Source organism: Lagenorhynchus albirostris, chromosome 6 (genome assembly GCF_949774975.1).
Source record: "Lagenorhynchus albirostris chromosome 6, mLagAlb1.1, whole genome shotgun sequence".
Taxonomy (NCBI): domain Eukaryota; kingdom Metazoa; phylum Chordata; class Mammalia; order Artiodactyla; family Delphinidae; genus Lagenorhynchus; species Lagenorhynchus albirostris.
The window spans coordinates 21,308,441-21,327,426 of NC_083100.1; the positions used below are offsets into that span (position 1 = coordinate 21,308,441).

Consider the following 18,986-nt stretch of genomic DNA (forward strand, 5'->3'; position numbering starts at 1 on the left):
GCTTGTATTTTGTGTGTTTATTAATAAACTGGAATTAATTCTTTAACATTAAGTAGCAGTATCCCTGAGGATTTGAAACTCCACAGCCATACAGTGTGGTATTCTATTGCCACTTTTACCAAATCAGGCCCTTCAAATACACACCGTTCTAGATGCTATGGACCCGTCTCAGGTTCTTTGATCAAAATATATATCCAATTCCAACCAAGAATAATACAGATAAAGGAGATCATCTCTCCCAGTCTCTAATTGGATGGCCAAAAAAAGTAGCTTGACTAATCGTTATATGGTACTTCAGGGATTTCACATTTCTTAAATCATTTTGCCTTTACAAAGCCCACATGGAATAAACAGGTTGTAAATTCTTAATATTTGGGGGTTTTGCTTTGTTTTGATTTGTTTTTGCCTGACCAAACTATGTTGAGACCAAAAGTTTTTTTAAAAAATCTCTATATTATAGTATACTGCCTCCTAAAACCTAAATCAGAAGATTAGAGGATATTAAGTATTATCTCAGACCTGACACCACATTTTATAATTAAGAATGTTTTTTAGGTGTATGACAAGGAAGGGCCCAAGAAATGTGCCCCAAGCTTGGCATAAAGAAGAAATCTACTACCTCATCTTTTATAATTTGACTTGTTAAATCGTTCGTTATATTTATGTATTTCCAAACTCTACCGACATAGTCTTGGAAATAAATAAGAAATCTTGCACCAACCATGCAAACTTCAAAAAATGGGATTAGGGGCTGGTGCACCATTTCTTTAATAAAAATTGAAATACTGAAGTATAACTGCTAATTCAAAAGTGGCCCAGAAAAGGAAAAGCATTAGGGAGTCGTCTGATCAGAAGAAAAATTAATATGCTTACAACTGAACGTTGTAAACAATGCTTTCATGTCTTACCTGAAGGAATAAATTTCCTCCAGCCCATCTTCACCTTCTAAAGACATCATCACCTTCTTCACCATCTGAATACCTTCTTTTTGCTGCTCACTGATTCCTTTTGGAGGAAAGGAGGACCCATGGTGGTCGGAGAGCAAGTTGCCATCTCCTCTGTCCCCAGTTCCATCTTCCTTGCCAACTGGGAAAGGCAAACTGTCAGGAAAAGACCAGCAGTACTTAAGAAGAAAAGCCCTGAAGCCAAATAATAAACAGGGTTCCAATTCTGTGACTGTCACTCACTAGCCAGGAGAAAATGGTCAGTCAGCCTCTCTGAGCTTTACATTTCTCAACCATCAAATGGCACTATCTACCTTGACCAATATTCTATCAGTTTCAAGTGACCAAAGTCTCTTTGGTTTGGCTTTTATGGGGGTAATTTATTGGCTTAACATAACAAAATAATTGAAAGGGCAAGGCTGCACATGGCCTTAGGATGACTAGACCCAGAGTCTCAAACACCACAAGGATTCTGTGACCCTCTCACTCTCTATCTCCATATTTCATTTTCCTTTATGCTGGCCCCGCTCTTTCAGACTGGCTTCCTCCACATTGTTTCTGAACACTTTCAAGCTCATAATGCCCAACTCCACTACCAAAGAGGGACTGAGGGTTTAACCCTCTACTCTCCAATTCAAAAGACCAGGAATTAGTGGTAGCCTAGGAGCCAGATCTAGATGTCAGCTCTCATTCAAGCCATTAGGTTAAAAAGTAGGAAGGAACGCTTCCTAGAAAAAGGCAGGGTGACATTCTAGGCAGACAAAAATAAACAAACAAATGCCCATTAATGATCTCTCAAGATTATTATAAAGATTAATAAGAGAAAGAGTATAAAATACTTAAAACTCAAACAATGTCGTCATCATTATTTCAGATAGAGAATTCCTATACAGAAACCAGTTAATTGCTAGAAATAAGTAAAACCAATTTTGTTCCTGTGTTTCACTCCAGTTGTTTGCCTGAAATGAGACTAAAACTAGAGTGGGGTTACCAGTCATGGGAATATTCAATAATCAATATACAAACTGAAAAGTAAACAAACCAAACACATTTTATGATAATATTCTACATGACACTTTATAAATGTTTTTATATAAACAATCTTATTTCATCCTTATGTGTTAGTTGGATAGAGATTTCTACCTCCATTTTCTGAAAAGAAATGGAAGCTACAGAAATGAAATAATTTGGCCAAAACTGTATAGCTAATAAAGCTAATAAGTGACGGAGCAAAGACTCAGTCATCTGACTGAAAGAGCAAGGTTCTTTCCACCGTAGCATGTCACCCTAGTTTGTCCCTGGAAACCCAAACAGTTGAATTCAGCGATCTTTTCAGTTTATTCAAAATTACCTGCTGGGGGCTTCCCTAGTGGCGCAGTGGTTGAGAGTCCGCCTGCCAATGCGGGGGACGTGGGTTCGTGCCCTGGTCCGGGAAGATCCCACGTGCCGCGGAGCGGCTGGGCCCGTGAGCCATGGCCGCTGAGCCTGCGCGTCCAGAGACTGTGCTCCGCAACGGGAGAGGCCACAGCAGTGAGAGGCCCACGTACCGCAAAAAAAAAAAAAAAAAAAAAAAAAATTACCTGCTGGTTACCCCATGTGGATTTTTAAGGTGATTCCTTTATCATTTCATTTGTTATCATCAAAACAGAGCTTCATGTTTCCGTTTTTTCTATGTATTCTTAGCATGAGAGATGTGCATGTCCTGCATTACATGAAAAAGAGCTTCCAGCAAGCAGGGTACGGCACGTCAGGTTTGCACCAGGCTGTTGCTGTTTCCAGAGCATCAACCAAGAAGAAGGGACGATTAACATGAAAATGAAGGGTCAGGAAGGTCCAGTCCAACTAGAACAATCCACCATACATGGGATATACCAAACAATAAGAGCAAAAACTCTTACTTCGCATGCTAGAAGTTTGCAGCAAAGGAAGAAGGGTATTACCCAAGAAAAAAACACAACCAAAAAAAAAAAAAAAAAAAACACAACCAGTCAAATAACAAGCAAGTGGAAGAAAAGGCTATGTTGTCTTCAGCTTGCTTTACAGCATTGCTCATACAAAAAAAAGTAGCCCTTTCCAATGACATTGACAGAAGTGCAGTACGTGTCAAGGATGTAAAGGCATCTGAGATTATGAACAGGGAGCAGAAACCGAGCTGGGCTTTTGAAGTGCTGAGAAAACCTCAACTCAATGAGAAAAGAAGAGTCACTTAAAAAGCACTTAATTTCTCTGAAGTACCGCCTTATCAAGTATCAGCTTGATGGGTTATTCTGAACTATTTTTCTACAGTTCTACAGAAAGGAGTTGCCCCTCAGCAGTCTTAAGAGGTACGTACATGCAAGAGAGGTTCTTAATTCTCCATGGCAGGCATTTTAAAGAAGCTGCAGGCTCACCACTCAGAGCTGGAGGCTTCTTGGTAGGGCTCTCAATCCGAAAAAGGAGTGTCCCTAATAATTCAACATTCTATACTACCACTCTGCTTTTACCAAAAATAGGACAAGAAAAAACAGGTTTCAGATGCAGCAGGAAGGATTAATGTAGTGGAAAGAACTTTCTGTTAGGGCTATAAGATAAAGTAAGTGCCTGGAGGGGAAATTCAAGTTAATGGGGGAGGAGGGACTCTCTCCCTAACAAATTGTGAAAAATATTTTCCTCCTAAGTTTGTACACCTCATCTGTAAATATGCACAAGCAAATTACATTTTATAAATGTGTGTGTATCCTTTAGATCTGAAAAAGAGTTAAAAATAAGCATACGTGTTTAAAATCGTTCCCAAGTTGACATTCCTCTCTATCCTAAAAACATCTACTGTCTTTAAGACACAGTCCTCTAGGCTGTTTAAGAAAAGACACCACCAATCTGGTAATTGTTTGGGTAAAGTCTTCTATGCAGGCAGGAGATGCACTGAATATCCTTAAAAGATTCCCCTAATGCCTCAATTCTTTGGGTCCAAGAACAGCACAAACATCTGCTACTGAGCTAAACTCCCAGGTTTCCCTGTGACTTTCATCCCTTTATCATCAAAACTCAGAAGAGTTCCTGGAACACAAGAGAGTAATCAATGAACGTTGGCTGAAGTCAGTGATCTGACAGATTCTTACTCAGAGCAGAGAGGACTCTTGAGAACTGAGTGCTCTACGAAGGGGTCCTATCACTGCATTATAAGAGCACAAGATCTGTCTGCAAATATTATTCTTATGGACTTACAAAAACTGCAGGGAGATGCCAGATTTCTTCAAGTTATGAATTATAATACCCAGCTGATCTCTGCTGAATGGGCTGCTGAGGTCAGTGAACACTTCAATATGCCTCTTCTCAAACTTCTTTCCTCTAGAAGAGAGAGTTAGCATGTTAAGAATCATTCTCCTGAGTTATTTCCTAAACTTCAAATGTACTTGGTCACTAAGCAGAAAAAGGGTAAGGAATGAATCTAGCTCCAGCTAACAAAGGTGATTACATTCCAGAAGTCCGTGTGCTGCTGATGCTCAGCTAGGTTCCTATTAAACACATAACCAACCCAGTCATGACTCATGCTTTGAACATCTTAGGCAAAATTTCTGAGCATTATGGAAATAGTATGTCTCTGATTTCCTAACTTTAACTTCAGTTAAAGATGTGGTCACTACGATAAAAAAGGATCCCCTTCCAGCCTCCACAGAGGTACATACAAGCAACTCTCCTAGGTACTACAATTATAGCCTTGCAAGGGTTCATTTTCCAAATGGTCTGATTCCACACAGACAGGCTCATTTCCAGCTCTCTTCAGTTGAGATACTTACACAGTTTCTTGTTGAATCAAATCCATGCACACAATGAGGGCATCCAGGACTCAGCTAGTTAAGGGCAGAAGATAACACCAAACAGTCCCTTTATCCCAAGAACATGTCACTTTTTTCCAGTGAAATCTACAATGCTGGAAATTGTGGACACTGGGCTGACGGTGTGATGATTTAAAAGTACTTGCCCAAGTGCCCTTCTTCCAAGTCTATTTCACTAACATATATTCATATATGTTATAAACCAAAGTACACTTCCTGAAACATATAAACAGGAAAAATGAAATAAACCAAAAGGTAATCTGACATATTCTGCTCATTTAATGAAAAATTATGATGCCATCTTACAGTATCTAGAACCCATTTTCTGTGATTACAGTCCATTCTTACACATGAAGTGAGCCATAATGTAGCATTTGTAAGTCACTCCCAGCACAGCAGCACCTCCCAGTGACCAGGGATGGCACCACTGTTTAGAAAAATAAGACCCCTTAAAACCAGGGCACCTGTGGAAGGAACTGTTAGTCTCACAGTTTGGGTATCAGTCTGATTTTTGGCATACAATTATCCTCCATCCAGGAAGGCTAGGAGAATGCTAATGCTATACTCTTCTAAAAATAGCTTCTCTATGTCCAAACATTTCCAACCATCACCACCACCAAACCCTCTACACATAGTCAACACATATACCCCCTTCTGATACCTCCCAACCTCTCAATGTCACTAGTGCAGAGGAGCAAGTTACTACAGGGCGTGGAGTCCAGGCACCCAACCCAACCTAGTTAATTTCACATTCAGTCCCAACACACATCACCTCCGTGTCCTCAGAGCCAAAAACATCCACATACTCAGAGCTAGGACTCTTAGAAAACCTCACCAAACTAGATTACAATTCCCCAGATTAAAGGAAATTTCTTAAGAGTCTTCTCTGGATCAAAAAGGATACAGTCAGCTTGTTGAGAACCTGGTTGGATTTTGCTTTCAATGTCCTCCAGCAAGTCAAAATCTGGTAGCATCAGGTGTCTGTGCACTGTGATGTTCTGATACTGGCCCTCACCAGCAAGAGCGTTCTCAGTGCCATCTGTACCAAAAAGGACTAACGCAATTTCATCCTTGCTCTCAGCAAACACCTAGAGAAGCAGGTTAGAAGGTTGCAATCATACAATATCACCTGAAAACCATTAGATATCTAACCTTCAGGGAGCAAGACAACCATACCTCCCTATGGCAGGTCCCTGGGGCCACCGTCAACAATAGAATATTGGGCTAACTGCTCCGTGGGACTGATAAGCAATGATAATTCCTAGGTTCTAAGCAGACTTTTTCATTGACTACAGTTCCCATCCTTTCAGCACAATTTGTGGTGGAGGAATGGGAGGGCAGTAGCTGCTCTTGATTGGTTTCTTTGATTTGCTTCCACCCAAATCAGACTCTAATTCCCAGTGAAAACTAATTATGTATCATTTGAAACGATTTTAGTCTGTCTTTCTGGAATGACTATACAAAGTTTAAATTTTACAGAGATTAAAAATAAATTGCTGATTCATATTCTATATCCCAGCAATTTCACTTACAGGTATATATACTGCAGAGAAGTTCCTGCACATGTACACAAAGAGACAAGAAAGTTCCAGTTCACTTCAGCACTGTTTATAACAGGGCAAATCTGAAAACTAACTATCCATCAACTGAAGAATGCAAAAGCACACTGAAAAATATTTATACAATGCAATAGTACACTCTAGTAAAAAAAAAGAATGAATAAATTTGTTCAATGTTTACCAACATGAATAAATCTCAAAAACAAAAGACTGAGAAAAATAAGTTGTGGAATTATATGTACTGAATAATACTATTACATACACTTTTGAGAGCTTCATACAATACTAAATATTATTTATAGATACACTGAGATCCAAGGTATAAAGTATGTGCAGTAATAACTATGAAAATTCTGAGGAAAGGAGGGGAAGAAGAGGAAAGAAAAGGGTTGGGAGGGGATACACCAGGGGCTTTAAGTTAACATTTTATTTTTTAAGAAAAAAAAAGAAAAAGAAATCAAACAAATATAGTAAAACTTTAGGGCTGTTGTAGTTCTAGACAATGGGAAAACCGTTTTCCATCATATTATTCTCAGTTTGCTTCTTTTATGAAGCATTCCATAATGAAATATGAAAACAAGAAATAGCATGCGACACAAAAGGCAGCCTTGTTCCCACCTACTTATTAACAGAAGCCTTCTGTATCAGTAAAAAGAACACTGCATGGGCAGAGGATGGAATTCTGTCATTCTTCACCTGTTTGGTCTGTTAAATTCCCCAGTCTGTTAACAACTCCAGCTGCAACTGCCAGTTGTACATGGAGGGAAGGTCCCAGCTGCTGGGGTTCAAATATTTCCAGCACACCAGTGCGGCAGGCCAGCTAGAATTCTAGCCGCCTCCTGCACAAGACTTCATCTTAAGGCAAGGTAATCTTGTTCGACAACAAAACCTCAGTCAGGAGAGGGGAGGAAATTTGAATGCAGCATGGGAGCGGCACCAGGTTTTGTCTCCCAGCCTTCCAGATTTCACTTCAACTCCCATGCGAGGGGCAGAGCCAAAAATAAAAACTGAAAGCACTGTTTCCCTTTTTTAAAAAAAATCTATACTACGTTAGGGCACAGCAGCACTACTTGAATACAACCAACACAAATTACTATAACCAAGAATGGGCTTAGAAGCATCCTCATTTTCTTTGAGGTATTAAGGACTCCAGGTTATCAGAACTTGTAAAAATCTAGGATGACAGGTGGGAGGTAACAGTGCCCAGTAGAAAAGGCAACACCCAGAAAAAACAGCAGACGTGTCCAAAGGAGTAGTGAATGAAGGACTTCATGGACTTCGCAAAAGTAGCAGTCAGACCAGGTAGAAAGGGCAGAAATTAATAATAATGGTAGCAGTAGTAATAATGATAATAAAAACACATATAGCATTTACAATACGTCAAGTACTAAGTACTTTATCTTAGAGATATTCACTGAGGCACCGTGGTAGAGAGTCTTCAAGACGGCCTCCATCCATTCCTTCTCTCCCTGTATTTGGAGGCTACCCCTTAAAACAATAGAGGACTCTAATTCCCGCCCCCTCCCCACCCCACTGAATGTGAGATAGCTTAGCGACCTGATTGACTAATAGAAGGCAGTGGAAATGACCTGGCATTTCTAGAGGTAGGTCATAAAAAGCCACATAAGCAGGTCTCTTAGAATACCCACTCTTGGAACACTCCTTTTTAGAACCAACAGCTATACTGTGAGCATCCCAAGCTACGTGGAGAGGCCACAGGTAAGGGCTCTGGGCGACAGCCCCAGCTGAGCTCACAGCCCCCAGAAGGCATAACTACCAGCTCCAGGGGTGAGCCACCTTGGATGTATGTATAGCCCCACCGAGCCCTCAGGTGACTCAGCGCCAGCCACCGAGTGAGCACACCTGCACAAGAGGCCTCAGAGAGAACCACCCAATCACACGCCCAGTCATCTCACAGAACCGTGAGAGGTGATTTTTTAAGGTCATTTAAGACACTAAGTTTGGGGAGGGTAGTTTGTAACCAGTAAACGATAACTGGAATAGGCACAAAGTAGTTGAAAGACTTATTCAAGATTGCAAAGTTAGTATCATGGCAGAGCAAGGATTCAAACCCAGGCCATCTGGCTCTAGAGTTTACACACTTAAACATCACATTGCCTCTTGCTTCTGATAAAAGTTGTAATATCCAGTGGAGGAGCCAAAACGAGAAAAGATAAACATATCAGGCTCCAGTGGTAGCATATGAGTACATGGAAGAATAACCCCTCAGCTTCCCCAGAACACTGAGCGTGGACAACATAAAGAGGCTGGCATCTTGCATTATTAAGTGGAAGTAACAAGCAGTTAAACGACGAGTTACAAGCTCAAGACCAATGTGAATCTTACCTGTCGCTGCACAAACATGGTCACCACCTTCTTTGCTAGTTCAAATGGGGATTCTTCACCAGGAACGGAGTTACTCATGGCAAAACGCACATCCATACACAGCACCACAGCTGCCTGGAAAAAAAGTCCCAAAGAACATGTGAGAAAATGTTATTAATGGTCATTAAAAAAAGAAAAAGAGATGTCCTTTACTTATTTCACCCATAGATATTCAGGGTATGCATGATAAAGGGAAGGGAGGTGTTCTACTTAGAGAGTGTATGTAAGGCACATAAATTTTCACTATGGAGAAATTTCAAATAGTCCTGATATTTCCTGAAAGCTAGAAAGTATCTGCCAGGACAGGAGCATGCTCCAAGTAGCTGCTGTTCCCCTGGCCTGAGCCTGAGCACAAATCCATGGGGAGTAGATCTGAAAACAACCTGCAGGCTAGAGCTAAGTCCAACCCAGCTCAGCCAAAAATATTATACATCAAACCAAATGCAACTGATATGCTGACCCACAGTATGAATACAGATGCTTTTGTTGTAAGCCACTGACTTGGGGTGTAGTTTGTTATAAAGCATTTTGGTGGCAATAGGTGACTGTCACAATCTATATATGCTAAAATGATACACTCCAATAATTTGAATCAGTTTGTAAACTGGGAATCTAAAGTGAAGACTAAGACACCAAATCCATTCTAGTAGGGGGCACAGACACATAAATGATACCAGCACAATATTCCATGACCGAGGTATACAGTAGACACTAAGAGAGCACACAGGAGGGGCATCCACCCAAGGCTGGTGGAAGGGAGAGAGGACGGGTAAGGAGGCTGAAAAAGCCTCCTGGATATGATCCTTGGGTGAACCTTAAAGAATGAGTAGGCAGAATGGGAGAAAATACTTGCAAACGAAGCAACTGATAAGGGATTAACCTCCAAAATATACAAGCAGCTCACGGAGCTCAATACCAAAACACCAAACAACCCAATCCAAAAATGGGCAGAAGACCTCAACAGACATTTCTCCAAAGAAGACATACAGAGTGCCAACAAACACATGAAAAGAGGTTCAACATCACTAATCATCAGAGAAATGCAAATCAAAACCATAAAGGTCATTATCAAAAAATTCTACAAACAATAAATGCCGGAGAGGATGTGGAGAAAAGGGAACCTTCCTGCACTGTTGGTGGGAATGTAAATTGATAGAGCCACTTTGGAGAACAGTATGGAGTTTCCTTAAAAAAACTAAAAATAGAACTACCACATGACCCAGCAATCCCACCACTGGGATTACCCTGAGAAAACCATAATTCAAAAAGATACATGTGGGCTTCCCTGGTGGTGCAGTGGTTAAGAATCCGCCTGCCAATGCAGGGGACATGGGTTCGAGCCCTGGTCCAGGAAGATCCCACAAGCCACGGAGCAACGAAGCCCGTGCGCCACAACTACTGAGCCTGCTCTCTAGAGCCTGTGAGCCACAACTACTGAGCCCGCATGCCACAACTACGGAAGCTCTCGTGCCTAGAGCCCGTGCTCTGCAATAAGAGAAGCCACCGCAATGAGAAGGCTGCGCACTGCAACGAAAGGTAGTCCCCCTTGCCGCAACTAGAGAAAGCCCACACACAGCAACGAAGACCCAACACAGCCAAAAATAAATAACTAAATAAATTTATATTTTTAAAAAAGGTACATGTACCACAATGTTCATTGCAGCACTATTTACAATAACCAGGACATGGAAGCAGTCTAAGTGTCCATTGACAGATGACTGGATAAAGAAGATGTGGTACATATATACAATGGAATATTACTCAGCCATAAAAAGGAACGAAATTGAGTTATTTGTAATGAAGTAGATGGACCTAGAGTCTGTCATACAGAGTGAAGTAAGTCAGAAAGAGAAAAAGAAATACCATATGCTAACACACATATATGGAATCTAAAAAACGGTACTGATGAACCTAGTGGCAGGGCAGGAATAAAGATGAAGACGTAGAGAATGGACTTGAGGACATGGTCGGGGTGGGGGGAAGCTGGGATGAAGTGAGAAAGTAGCACTGACATATATACACTACCAAATATAGAATGGATCGCTAGTGGGAAGCTGCCGCATAGCACAGGGAGATCAGCTCGATGCTTTGTGACGACCTAGAGGGGTGGGATAGGGAGGGTGGGAGGAAGGCTCAAAAAGGAGGGGATATGGGGATATATGTATACATATAGCTGATTCACTTTGTTGTACAGCAGAAACTAACACAACATATAAAGCAATTATGCTCCAATAAAGATGTTAAAAAAAAAAGAATGAGTAGGAGTTGGTCATGTGAACAAGGGCAGTTTTAGGCAGAGGAAACCACATAAATACAGACACCTGGTCACTGGCTAGCAATCATGTATGTAGGGGGACTAAGGAAATAGGGCAAACGTAAACTAAAAGTAAAATGGATACATGTAAAGTTCTGTATTTGGCAACCAAGGTTTAACTGAATTGGGTTGGAGGAGACCTGAACAAATAGCAGTCAATTTCAGGGTGGATTATAAAATGACATTATAAAATGTCACCAGTACGACATGGCTACAGGAGTACATTCCCCACATCTACCCCATTCCATCCTCCAAAATATTTTCAGTCCTATCAATGGTGTAGTAAATTTAAGGAAGGAAAAGACAGGTTTTATGGTTTAAAAAAAAAACAAAACTAAACTAGATCCCAGGAGACCTGGGATCCAGTCCCACCTTTATCACCAAGTAGCTAAATTCTTGGGCATGTAACTTAAATTCACTGTTAATTTGTGGAGGCAGGAAGCAGTTGTTGGACTAGATGAGATCTAAGGTATTTTCCAGAGTTAACATTCTTTGACATTGACTGACAGTCTCACCTGTGCTTTGTACTGATCAGACCACACTTAACAAACGGTGAGCAGTTCTGATCATCACATCTTATGAGAAACACTAATTACAACTGAACATGAAATGAGCAGATTAGAGAAGGATCTGGAGAATACGTGACCTAAGGAACAGGTGGGAAAAACTGGTTATTTGAACCAGACGAGAAGATTTAGAGGAACCTGACTGTTATCCTCAAATAGTTGACAGCTGTGTTATAAAAAGCTCCACGAGATAATAGGATAAACAGATGGAAGCTATAGAGATTGACACCAGATTGACACCATATTAAGGGAGAAAAAATAATATTTAGAAGTAATAAATGAAAGAGCTACTGTTTTATGAAGCAATGATCTCCTGAGCCTAAAACTGTTTGAAAAACCTAGATGAGCTCCTATCAGGGACGTTATAGATGATCTCTAATTTGGTTACATCTCAGGCAAGGCAAAACACGGAAAGGAAAGACTATTTAAGTTTTCCCCTAGTTTACAAAGAATTAAACATAATGCATTAATATTAAGAGAGTTCTAGATTATAAATAGTATGTTTGGAGAAAGGGTGGTAAAAAACTACAAAATTCCTTTGAGAATAAAATTTACATCCCATAGTTTCAATGCTCTGAGCATAAGAACCTTTAAAAAGTTAAGAGTCCCCAAATACACTGCTGCACCTATTTAATATATGTTCATAAAAGCTACTTTTATGAACAAAAAACTCTAAATCAGAGGACTAAAGGTCCTTTGCCAGGAATCAGGTATCCAAAAAATGGCATCAAAGGGTTTCACAGTATGGAAGTTCTTATCTGGAAGCAGAAGAATGGTCTACGTAATACCGCAAGCTCCCTTCTGGTAGCAGGAAGAAAACCAGGAGAAAGAAATTGAGCAGCATGGCAACCCTTCATTTAAACACTGAAGCAATACAGGCTATTAGAATTCTGCTGCAAGTCCACCTGCCATAAACAGCTGCTTCATTAGCCCTGAAAGTTTTCAGCAGCTGAAAGGAATAAAGGAGGTGAGTGGCATATGTTCATAATCATTTTAATCAGCATTTCCCTATGGGGAGTGGAGAAGACTAGGGATCAGCTGCTCCAACTCCTATCCTGTTTATCTGTATACCAAATGCCTAATAAAGGGCCTAGTTTTGAATAGATGGATGGATAGACCGATGGATGGATGAATGAATGAACAAGTCCTTGGAACACACCTCCCTCTAGAGACCCTTCAGAGACAACTACCACGCTCTGCCTATATTGAAAATGCCATTTTAAAAATTGATCATGTTATTAACCTGGGTCACTGAGGGTCATAGATTCCTAGCAAGAGAGACATTCTCCTGGACTCTGAAAGCTGAAAGCCTGTGTTCAAATTCAGATTCTACCACTTGTGGACTGGGTGACCTTGGGCTAATCACTTCACTTTCTTTAGGTCTCGGTTTTCTCACCTGTAAATTGGGGATAAAAGTTTTCAACTCATGGGCTTGTTGTGAAGATTAAATGAGACCGGAATAAAGCGTTAGATCAGTGCCTCACCAGAGTAAGCTTTCGCAGTAAATGCGAAATATTAGATTATTATAGAGGTAATAAGACGTTTTACATTTCAAGTCATTTTACTCAATCCTTCTCTGAAGTTTTACAGGCCTCTGGGATTGGTTTGTTTCGTGGCTAACTTCCATTCTCACAGGTTTTAAAACCCAGATTCAGAAGTAATGGAGGAATCGGGGGTAGGCTGGGATAGAGAGGTACGGAGGGGAGGTCCGAGTGGGATGGAAAGCAGGATGAGGACCGGTGGAGAGGAAGTGAGAGGATGGAAGGGCTGAGTAGGCGGCGGGGGTGGGGAGTGCGCGAGGCTCAAATTCCCGCCTTAAGACACCAAACCGCCAGCTTTTCTCACAGCGCAACCCTCGACCCCGGCCCTACTGATCCAGCCCACCACCGGGATCTCTCTTCCTCACTCCTTGGCACCACCGTGATCCCATGATTCCTGCTTCTGGACCCCCGGCACAGGCAAGGCCCAAGCCTACAGATGTTCCTACCTTATTCCCCGACCGCGCCATGTTGACATTCCGCAAGCGCCTTGGTCGCCTCTTCCGAGCGGGAACCTGCGGCGCCGAAGCTCAGTTCCGCCGGACGCGGAGCTGGAGGGCCGCAGGAAGAGCCGCTTTCCGTTGAGGCCGGAAGGGGCGGGGAAACTGTACGTCGACGTTCTGAGCATGCGCAGAGCCCATGCGTTTCTCCCCTTGTTGAGGAGCTGTGTGGTCTTCGGGCTTCCCAAATCGCTAGAGTTAGGAATCATTTCTCCGAAAGATTCATTCCCCTTTTCTCACACTGAGAATAATGCCTACAGCGTTTTATGTCAGATATCTGGAGTTAGATTTCCCTGAATATGAGCATGAATCCAAAAAGTCACTTAACTTCCCTAAAATTCTGTTTCTTCTTCTAAAAATAATGAAAGACGACAGATGCGATGACCTTAGATCCAACTCCCGAAGGAAAAGTAGTTTTCCAGGCAATCAAAAGTGGAAAGAAGATTCTTCCTTGGAAAGGAGATGGGATGTAAAAAGGCCTGGAGGCATGAAACACCGTCTGCTAACGATCTCCCAATACTTCGAAGCGTCGCTAGCTTGGAAAGGAAGAAGTGAAGTTTAATTCCAGAAAACGAATCTAGGGAGATGTTCTAGAAATGGCAGCTATCAATTTCGGTGCCTGACAGTCGCTCCACCCCCTTTCAAAGGAAACTGTCCAGCCTGCAGCCCTTGACTCTTTGAGGGAGGCAGGTCCAAGTTGAACCTTACACAGAAAAGGCTCTTTTCTGCACCAGATGACCCACAAGCTGAGAGCTGACTGGACGAAGGGTCTGGGAACCTGCAAAGTGTCTGCCAGCCTAGAACATTAAGTCCAATCAGCTTCTGTCCCTCTTGAAAATCAGACCTGGGTAAAGCAGGCCTGCAGCTGGAAAGATGTGGAGAGGCCATGAGGAGGGAGGGGTCTTGAGGGAGCCTAAGTTATAAACACACTGAAGCCAGGAGAGTCAGACACTTTCAGACGGTGCTTTCAGAGCCTAGAGGGTTCATCTAGTTTTCGATTCAAGGAGTTCTTTTAAGGCTGAAATATTATTTTTAAAGTATTTTTCATATGACAGGTAAATAGAATTACTGGAGACCCACCATGGTGAAGGCAATGTCTATGCTTTATGCCCATGATTTTATCTTGTGTTTAGTCTCTATTTCCTTCCCTTTTTTTCTCTTCCTCTTGTACTTTCTCTGTCCCCTCCCCCCTCTCTTTCTCACACTACACACCCTCCAATACAGATTTGTTTCCTGGGAAAAATTTTTTAAATTCTAGTGCGTGTGCTTGTTTGCATCTCTCCACTGTCCTTATAGAAGTCTTTAGGATCATACACTTCCAGACAGCTAGGCAGCGATGGTGTTGAGAATGGATATGGACTTTAAGCACTGCTTCTCCTGGCAAAGGGCCTCCATTAATCAAGGGTGAGGGACAAACATTACCAATGTGACAGTGTAAATGGCGACTCCCTTCTTCCTCCACAACGAAAGGATTCTGACTTTTTTGGTTCCATTTCAGCCTGTCAGTTCAGGATTGGTTTAGATTTGTGTGATACAGAATTAGGTGGAAAGGGTAAAGATAAGAGGTGATGGGCTATGGCTAGTAGAGGAGAAGGGGCATTTTGGACAGAAAGAGAAGTGCATGGGAGCCACTGTGGCATATGAGGGAAATGGATGAAATAAGAAAAGGAAAATCATTATTTGGATGGCCCCCAATAGCCATGCCTCCCAGCATCCACATCCTTATATAGTCCCTTTCCCTTGAATCTGGGCTGGCTTTAGGACCTGCTTAAAATGCAATAAAATGTGGTGGAAGTGACACTGGGCCAGTTTTGGACCAAAGCTTTCAGAGTACCTGGCAGATTTGGTTTTTGCACTCTAGTGGGAGCCAGATACCATATATAAAGACTGACTGCCATAAGACTACATGCTATGAAAGCCCAACCTAGCCATGTGGGAAGCCACGTGGAGGAGCACTATTAGGGGTTATGTGTTTGTGTCCTCTCCAAATTCATATGTTGAGGCCCTAACCCCCAATGTGATGGTATGTGGAAATGGGGCCTCTGGGAGGTACTTAGAGTTAGTAGAGGTCATGAGAGTGGGGCCTTTATGATGGGATTAGTGCCATTATAAAGAGAGTTAGTGTGCTTGCACTGACTCCCTGCTCACAACCCCACCAGCCATTTGCACAAAGAAGAGGTCATATGAATATGCAGAAGGCAGCCATCTGAAAACCAAGGGGAGAGCTCTCCTCAGGCTCAATTCAACCATGCTGGCACCCTGATCTCAAACTTGCAGCCTCCAGAAATATAAGAAAATTAATTTCTGTTGTTTAAGCCACCCAGTCTATGGTATTTCTCATGGCAGCCTTAGCAAACTGATACCAGCACTGAGCACCAATGCCCCAGGGGCCCACCCAGATGACAGCCAGCACCACTTTGGCAGAAATGCAAGTGAGGCCATCTTGGGAGTAGGTGCTGCATCCCCAAGGGAGCTGTCCCAGCATTAGAGAGAGATTGAGTAGAGACCAGTCATCTCCATCAAGCGCTGAGCAAATCGCAGAATTACCAGCAAATAAGTCAAATGACGGTTATTTTAATCCAGCAAGTTTTACGTGTTACGCAACAAGAGATAACTGAAACAATAGGGATATTTTAAACTCTTGCTGTAGTGTAGAATATGCATCCCTTAAGAGTAGTTAACAAAAGCAAGTCAAGAATTTTATTTTGAAATTACAATTGAAGTTGCTGAAGTGTGTTTGAGTTTGATATTGCTCTGAGAGTGAACTACATAAGTGATGAATTCATGAACATTATACAAAATAAAAATGTGCAGGCTTTGTGTTCTGACAGAGGTGTAACAATGTTTATATGGGCAATTGGAAAAATTAGTTTAAAATCTTAATGTGGTACAAATATGAAATAAAAGTTTATATCCCAGAAAGATGTGAGTGGTGATGTACCATATTCTATGTGATTTTAAAATACCATTAAAAAAACATGTAAAATGCTTGTTAAAAATGATTAAAGAAGACAATTTCAATGATACAAATTTTATTTAACACTTTATGAAACAGACTGTTTCCATTCAAAGGACAACAAAATGAGACAAAGGCAGGAAGCTTTTACAGGATAGATAATAACGAATAAGGAAGAGAAAAATAGAAAATATCGGATTGGCTGCGGCCACATAGTCAGGCTTGTTTGGAGCAAGAAGGAACAAGGAAAGAAGTATAGAGCCCGAGCTGCCTTGCTGTTTGGGGGTTGGCTGACTGGATATACAGTCGGCCCACCATATGCATGGGTTGGGCAACTGCAGGTTCAACTGACTGCAGATCAAATTCAACCCCTGGTTCATTGAATTTGAGGATGGAGAACACAGATATGGAGGGCCGGCTGTACTACCATTTTATGTAAGGCACTTGAGCATCCCTGTGGATTTTGGTCTCCACAGGGGTCCTAGAACCAATCCACCACTGATGCCAGGGACGATTGTACTGCATTTCTGGTCAAGCAGAACATGTAAAGGGATGCAAAAGTGACCTAAGTTTTGGTTTGCTGATGTGGCACCTAGGCAGGAGTGGCTTCATCTTGGGCCTAGAAAGTATTTCAACAGGCTCATGTTAGTAATTAAATTAATCGAAGAGGGGAAATTTTCTTTTTTTAAAATTAATTTTTCTTGGAATATAGTTGCTTTACAATGTTGTGTTAGTTTCTACCGTACAGCAAAGTGAATCAGCATTATGTGTACACATATATTCCCTCTTTTTTGGATTTCCTTCCCATTTAGGTCACCACAGAGCATTGAGTAGAGTTCCCTGAGCTATACAGTAGGTTCTCATTAGTTATCTATTTTATGCATAGTATCAATAGTGTATATACGTCAACCCCAATCTCCCAATTCATCCCACCGCCCCCCCTTTCCTCGTTGGTATCCATGTTTGTTCTCTATGTCTATCTCTATTTCTGCTTTGCAAATATCATCTATACCATTCTTCTAGATTACACATATATGTGTTAATATGAGATATTTGTTTTTCTCTTACTTCACTCTGTATGACAGTCTCTAGGTCCATCCACATCTCTGCAAATGACCCAATTTCATTCCTTTTACGGCTGAGTAATATGCCATTGTATATATGTACTACATCTTCTTTATCCATTCCTCTATTGATGGACATTTAGGTTGCTTCCATGTCCTGGCTATTGTAAATAGTGCTGCAATGAACATTGGGGTGCATGTGTCTTTTTGAATTATGGTTTTCTCTGGATATATGCCCAGTAGTGGGATTGCTGGGTCATATGGTAGTTCTATTTTTTGTTATTTTATTTTATTTTATTTTATTTTTATTTTTCGTTTTTTGAGGAACCTCCATATTGTTCTCCATAGTGGCTGCACCAATTTACATTCAAGGAGGGTAAAATTTCTGATGTTGGCCACTAATCATTTGCAACACTGTAAAACTTAAGCCCTAGGTGGCCTGGTATCAATGACACAATGAAACTTTCAAGTCATCTAAAATTAGTTCTTCTTAAGATTTAGAACCTTGTTTTATTAGAAATCATGGATAACAGAGGTTTTGGTCCCCTTGGACTTGAAATGAAGGGCGCTGCCTAATGTCGATGGACAAGATGGCTTGGGAACATTGGCATCATCATACTGGATCAGACATGGTTTACCAAGCTCAGAATATTATGGCTGCAGAGCAATTGGAAAGCATAGTCCTCCTTCCTGATATTCACCATGAAGAGTAGGTAACTATGAGCTAACAGAATGTTCAAGTATGGCATTTAACTCTCTAATTTCTCCTCTAAAATTCTCTAGGTATTTGCTGACAGCAAGGATGAGATTGCTTTAGGTCTGTTTGGTTAAGTTTTCCTTCCTCAGGTCTAGGCTTTTACATACATCTCTGAGCCCTTTTGAAATGATTTTATTTTATGAGCCTATTTCTTCCACTAGGTGGCGAGCCCAATCAGGGTGAGGGTTACATCAACTTCACCTAGGTATCCCATGCTCCTTACCCTGACCCCACCCTCCTTCATTCTGCCAGGGACATCTTATCCTTGTCCTAATCATGACTGTTTTTCGCCTTGGCCATTTGTTTCCTTAACCCCCGAAAAAAATGTGACAAATGTGGCTGCAACTTCCTAATGTAAGCTTAGGTAAATCTGTGATCTGTGGAAAAAATCCAGCTAAACAGAATCCTCATAAATTGGTGGTCTATGGGAAGAGTCAAGACATAAGGACCCATATTAAGATCATTATACATATATAAAATAGTCACCACGCTCAACCTTTTCTGAAAACTGTAGCGTTCAAAGCAATTTTGGAGAAACTCAAAGACAAAGTGAGCAAACGTTAATCTGATTTTATTTTTATTTTCTTT

General features: G+C 41.3%; 1 protein-coding gene across 2 annotated transcripts in view; it reads right to left on the reverse strand.

Annotated features, from left to right (window-relative positions):
* XRCC5 (X-ray repair cross complementing 5) overlaps positions 1–13,631 on the reverse strand; it is a 100,249-nt gene extending 86,618 nt beyond the window's left edge. For both annotated transcript variants that reach the window (XM_060152160.1, XM_060152159.1), the window contains exons 1-6: positions 13,571–13,631; positions 8,665–8,778; positions 5,664–5,847; positions 4,721–4,769; positions 4,149–4,271; positions 909–1,100 (exon numbers count right to left, since the gene is read on the reverse strand). In XM_060152160.1, the coding sequence (XP_060008143.1) occupies positions 909–1,100; positions 4,149–4,271; positions 4,721–4,769; positions 5,664–5,847; positions 8,665–8,778; positions 13,571–13,591 (683 nt within the window). In that variant the 5' untranslated portion in view covers positions 13,592–13,631. The remainder of the gene's footprint in view (positions 1–908; positions 1,101–4,148; positions 4,272–4,720; positions 4,770–5,663; positions 5,848–8,664; positions 8,779–13,570) is intronic.
* Positions 13,632–18,986: the final 5,355 nt, after the last annotated feature.